The following is a 6,468-nucleotide window of genomic DNA, read 5'->3' as shown; positions in this document are numbered from 1 at the left end:
CTGGGAGTGGGGGGAAAGAGAACAAATTTCATCTCTGTCACATATATTTTTACCCTGAATATGAAGATATGCAAACATGATATCTAGACCTCCATAATGATAAAAGCCTGATTTTGAAGCTATTCCAGTGACAGCTAAAGCAGGAATTAAGTTTGTCTCAGATTCCTATTAGCAAACACTACCCAGACTCAATAAAAATGCTTATGTATGTATGCAAAGTGGTGTATATATTAGTTCATATTCTCGTGTAAATACAAATATATACACATCAGCAGCTTCAAGTGGTACTGTCACAGGGCATAAAATTTAGGTAGGCATCCTTTCCTGAGACATTGTATAGAATATTGCAAGCACAGCAAGTTTAGTCTTCTTGCAAATTGCTCCTTCCACATAAGAGTGTATGGGGAAAAAATCCTCGCAATTAAGATGCTCATAAGCAAGTCCACTAAACCATATAAGATAGTCTTCCTATACTTGCACATCCCTAGCAACATGAGTAGCTTGGTTTCTTCAGGTCTATATATGGTTACTATATAATCCTACTGTGTCTCAGTTCAGTTCAGTCACTTAGTCGTGTCCAACTCTTTGCGACCCCATGAATTGCGGCACGCCAGGCCTCCCTGTCCATCACCAACTCCCGGAGTTCACTGAAACTCACATCCATCGAGTCGGCGATACCAACCAGCCATCTCATCCTCTGTTGTCCCCTTTTCCTCCTGCCCCCAATCCCTCCCAGCATCAGTCTTTTCCAATGCATCATTCCTTCCAAAGAACACCCAGGACTGATCTCCTTTAGAATGGACTGGTTGGATCTCCTTGCAGTCCATGGGACTCTCAAGAGTCTTCTCCAACACCAGTTTCTACAGACTTCCTAATAATAGAATTCAAGTTCCTGGTCTTATCGACAAGGCTGTAGATACGCCAGAGCTTTGCTTCTTCGACCTTCAGCTATAAACGAATTGGTTTACAGCTTCCATTTAGAGTTTTCTCTTTTCCTTTTTTAAGCATCTTGTGCTCATGCTCAGACCTCATTTCACAAAGAGGTCCTATTTCTGCGACCTCATTGACTGCAGCCTGACAGGCTCCTCTGTCCGTGGGATTAGCCAGGCAGGAATTTTTCAAACATACACTATTTCCAAATGTAAAATTCTTTCCCTCTGTTTTTAAGTCACATTTGTATGATATAAGCACAGCTTACAATTCACTCCCATTTGGAACCATCCCAGACAAAACCACAACCCCATATTCTCTTCTACAATCTCTTTGGCACAGCTAACCTCACTCATAAAATATTCATAAGTTTATCATTTATATTTTCTATGCACAATAATTTTGTTTTGTGTTAGTCTTGTCTCCCCATTTAGAAGGTAAGCTACTTGATGAATGAGGTCTATTTCCTCTAAAAAGCTTTCCAAAGCTTAATTAATGGATGCTGGATCATTACTGTTGATTATGATGGTATTCTGCATTCAGGGAAGGAGGTTTAGAATCTTTTCCCACTAGTTCCTTCATGCCTTCTGGTGCTGATCTAAGGCAGTGATTATTAACATTTTGGGGTCAACCTGATAAAAACTAAGGACTTTCTCCCAGAAAAATGGCACAAAACGACACAAAGAATTTTGCATATAATTTCAGAATATGAACTTTGAAATAAGATTCCTGGCTTAAAAGCAAATGCGATTTAACTTTTAAAATTGGTATGTTTCTTTGGTGCATCTAGGAAGATAGAAAATGGCAGCAAACAGTAACGATGTGGTTATTCACAAAGTTTACAAAAATGGGAAGAATGACACCAGAACAGGTTGATAATTTTGACTCCTCAGCCTCTGAGATTTAACCAATCTTGGGTCTGAGCTCCATTAACCAAATATATGGAAAACAGTAGAAGTTCAGGAGCAAAGTAAAAACCACTGGAAGTTAAAGTGTGAGAGAATCCCAGGCTCAATGGTAGGTGCAGAAGAAAAAGACTATCAGGAAGATACTGGATGCAGGGACTGGAGCTTTACTTCTTGGCTCTTACAGCTTCTGTCCCCAAGGAAGGGGACATATAATTGCATGAAATCATTAACATGTGCAACTGACTTACAGACAAGGAAAAATTGGGATATGTTCTTCATTTACTTTTTAAGATATTCAGTATCTCAAGTAGGCATATTATTTAGAGGAAATTTACTTAGAATATTTACCTATAATGTTATAATAATATTACTTATAATATTAAAAAAAGTCAACCAGTCAGACTCCTTCCTAACCTTCTTTTCAGTACCCTTCTGAGACAGTCTTTAAAAATTAAACTGATTTCAGGTATTTTTTCATCACTTGATTTTCATTGTCCATCACTTTATTATTCTCATATCTATAAGCCCAACTGTGAATGAGAAAGGGTCAAATGCTAAGCAAGGGAAATGTAGAAAGCAGAAAGATTTTTCCAAAAATAAAGCAGTCCATCTCTATTTGTTACCAATCACTGTTAGCCTGTCTCATTCTTCATTCTTCCTACTATCTGTTTAAATTGAGAGTTTAAGTATTCAACATGCTCAAAGACATTTCAGACTACTGGTCATCCTGGTGGTGGGAGTTGGGGCTTGACTCCATTAAGCACCATTTGCTATACATCCTCCACTTCCATCTCTGAAAAGCATCGCAAGATCAGTTAACTGCAAGAAATCACTAACACAAGGTAGAAACACCTCAAAAATTACTCACATATATTAAATTAGACTTTTAATTTGTACCAAATAAACTCAATTTACCCACTGGAACTCCAGGAGATCCAAAAAGCTTTACTAGTTGAAAGGCAAACTCCTGTGATAATGGTAGCTCAAGAGAATCAAAGCAGTCAGGGCTTGTTAAATCTTGGTTATCCTGAGTTTGTAGGAATGGTAAAGGCGTAGGTTCTTCCCATGTCTTTAGCTTTTCAACGAAACTTTCATTTAAGGAGTGAAGATCAGAGGTGATACCAAAAGAGTACAAAGTATCAGGCTGGCTACTTAAAATTTCTGAAGAAGTAAACCTTACATCATTTAGTTTATCATCTACTCTCCTCTGAGAGTTGAAAGTCGAAAACAGTTTCTTGCCTGAAAAAGATATCTTCCAAAAGCTAGACGGATACTGTAGCATAAGAGAAGGAATGGGGTTTCTGTAAAAATACACAGAATGCCTTACTCTATTAAATAGCAGGTAATAAGAATAAAATTGTCCACCAACATTTAGAAGAGAATCTTTGACAATGTCAAAGTAAATGTCAAAGTAAAACCACGATGGATGATAATCGAAGGTCATAATGTGTTGCTTATTCTCTTCATTATTTATTTCTGAAATTTCATCTTTTTCTTCTTCCAAAATAATTTTTAGTCCATGGCTTTCTGTTAACAAGTCACATTTCCCCATTTCTTTTACATTAGTATGACTCTCTTCCAGTAAGTTAAAGTTTGGTGCCAAACTGAAAATCCTTTTCTGCCTCCTCTTTTTATTCTCTGTTGAATGTAAGGTACTCTTCAGGATATCCAGTTTAAAGAAGTGGGTTTGAAAGATATTTGTCTCTGTTTCTATGACTGAATCTATATTCTCAGTTGGAGATGACAAGTCTTCATTTTCTATTGATAGCTTCTCTCCTATCAATGTCTCTGGACTGTTTCCTGGCCCTTCCGAAGTGGAGATCAATTTGATCAACTGCCCCCTGCTGTCAGGATGAGCCAGCTTTTGCCGTCTCTTTTTCTTTGGTCTCTGTTCACATATAAACTTATGAGGCCCCTCAGGCCAGCTACCAGAATAGGGTTGTCTATCAGAGCCCAACTGTAAATCACCATCAGACAAATCATTTGAGAAAAAAGCCCAATTATTGTTTTTAGTTGTATTTACTACTTGTTCCTGTCTTAAAACTTTATCTGATGTTCTGGATGTATACTGACGGCACGGACTTGTTTCATTCAGGAGACTCTCATCTACCATCTCTCCTTTCTGCATCAATGAGCATGGGGCTTCAACAAACTTGTCCTGGGTGTTTAATGTCATGATATTCCTATTTTCAATATGCTCCTCTACCTCTGTGACAGAACAGTCATCGCTTGCTACATAGGAAAGATTTTGAATCACTGTTGGACAAGATATGAAACTTTCATTTGGCATCAATGACAAACTTAGAAACAAGTCATCATTATCTTTAGGGAGGTAATTCTTTGGTGGACTGTCCAACTCTACAGACATAACATCTGGCAAACTGTTTTCAGAATTTATGTCTTCCTGTCTTTTATCCTTATGGACATTCACAAAATCTCCCACTTCATTTCTCAGACCAACAGTTAAGGAACACTCTGATTCCCTTTTGGTCTCTTCTAAGTCTTCCTCTTCACTCTGAGATGGGTCCTGAATTCCTGGTGTAAGATAATTTAAGGTTTCAAATGAGTTTTCCTCCATGATTTTATTATGACCGTTCTGCTTTTTACTTCTTTTTCTGTTTCTCTTCCTGGCTTTGCTGAACCTGTGCCCAGTTTTCTTCAAATCTCTTTCTCTGAAATATAAAAAAGAAAATTATAACTTAATTACTTGTATAACAATATAAACTAAAACATTATACTCAATGTGCAGATTTACAAATCATTAGTACAAGAGACTCTAAAATGTGTGTGCACTCTGTACTATGGTGGTGGTTTAGTCACTAAGTCATGTCCAACTATTACAACCCCATGGACTGTAGCCCATCAGGCTCCTCTATCCATAGGCTTTTCCAGGCAATACCGGAGTGGGTTGTCATTTCTTTCTCCAGGGGATCTTCGCGACCCAGGGATCGAACCCGAGTCTCCTACACTGCAAGCAGGTTCTTTACTGACTGAGCTATAAACTTTAATCCTTTAAAGTAAAACTGAATACACTTTGAGAAAGTTACAACTCATTTCATAAACAAATAACTTTATGAAAAGCTAATGTTTTCCTTAGGATACTCTATATATATATGAAGTATACATATATATGAAATATACATATATATATGGAGATATATATATATGGAGTATGTGTGTATATATATATATATATATATATATGAAGTATATATAGCTTCCCTGGTAACTCAGATGGTAAAGAATCAGCCTCCAACGAGGGAGACCTGGGTTCGATCCCTGGGTAAGGAAGATTCCGGGAGAAGGGCATGGCAACCCACTCCAGTATTCTTGCCTGGAGAATCCCCATGGACAGAGGAGCTTGGTGGGCTACAGTCCATGGGGTCACAAAGAATCAGACATGACTGAGTGACTAAACACTGCAAAGCACCAATAAACAACTTACTTTTCCCAACATCTTGAATTTTGAAAAGTGACAGATATAGTCTAAATGACACAGCTTTAATGGCTCAAGTAGATTTTCTCTAGTCATAAAAACTTTGGCAACTAAGACGCTCCATCAAATTGTAAAGAACGGCAGATGATGAGCAGCCAAATTCAGTATTGGGATGATATACTTCTAGTAGGTTAGTAAGCAGTGGTTCTAAATCAGAGGCTCCACCACTGCTCTGTGGGGTGTGTGGAAATGTGGGAAGGCATTTTTGGGTCACTGGCACTTGGCACTGTGGTCAGGGCTGTTAACTATCCTGCAATGCCAGGGACAGTTTCAAGTGAAAACTTTTTCTACCCAAACGAGCAGTGGTGCTCTCATCAAGCACACCAAAAGTTCACAGTGCCCCTTAATTAAAAGCAATCTTAGATCCTGAGGGAAAAACAGAGGACTTAGGAAATATTCTAATTTAAAATATAAAGGTTTGGTTATCTTCTCTTCCACAATGTACAGATGGAGAGAGTAAAATGTAGTGGGGGAAGGACAACAGACGTATCTGAGGGAAAAAATGCCAGGAAGAGGAACAGAAAATAAACAATTAGACAAGCAAACAAACTCTGAAGTAGAGAAAGATAATGAGGAAAAGATACATCAGTCAAATTGGTTGGGCGTTGGACCAAAGAGCTTATTAAAACTACCCCAGCCTCTGGCCTGATTTATTCCATCCCATGTTGCTGGGCAATTTTCAATAGGCAAGACCCCTGAATACCTCATTCTTTGTTAACTAATTGCTGCTGCCTTTGTTTACATATTCCTTGATGTTGGTTTAGAAAGAACATTAAGATTGTAAATCAACTATTCTTCAATTTAAAACAAAATTTTAATATAAAAAAGAACATTAAGGACAGCAAATTCTGAGAAGCAGTTAAGATGGGGTTTCTATAAAAAGGATGTGGAGTAAAGAATGGCAACTTTGACAGTAACTCTCCTTTATGGTCAGTTCTATCAGACGCCAATGAAAGGTCTAGTTGAAGTCTAAGGGGCAGTCAGTTGTAATATATGCACTGCAGACAGGTCTGCTGTTCTGAAAACAAACTCCACTGTCTTCGTCCAAACATGCACCATCTTGTTGTAGGGCAAAGAGGAAAAGAATGAGTCGAGTTTGTTGTTGCTTTATTTATTGGACTAAATAGTATAAAA

The 6,468-nt window shown here is 37.9% G+C and overlaps 1 protein-coding gene across 3 annotated transcripts in view; it reads right to left on the bottom strand.

The window, feature by feature from the left end:
- Positions 1-6,468, bottom strand: part of N4BP2L2 (NEDD4 binding protein 2 like 2) — a 67,953-nt gene that overhangs the window by 4,086 nt on the left and 57,399 nt on the right. For all 3 annotated transcript variants that reach the window (XM_060394459.1, XM_012184609.5, XM_012184610.4), the window contains one exon: positions 2,754-4,510. In XM_060394459.1, coding sequence (XP_060250442.1) covers positions 2,754-4,510 — 1,757 coding nt within the window. The remainder of the gene's footprint in view (positions 1-2,753; positions 4,511-6,468) is intronic.

Source organism: Ovis aries, chromosome 10 (genome assembly GCF_016772045.2).
Source record: "Ovis aries strain OAR_USU_Benz2616 breed Rambouillet chromosome 10, ARS-UI_Ramb_v3.0, whole genome shotgun sequence".
Taxonomy (NCBI): Eukaryota; Metazoa; Chordata; class Mammalia; order Artiodactyla; family Bovidae; genus Ovis; species Ovis aries.
The sequence above is the reverse complement of the archived record's forward strand: the minus strand, read 5'-3'. Positions and strand labels throughout refer to the sequence as shown.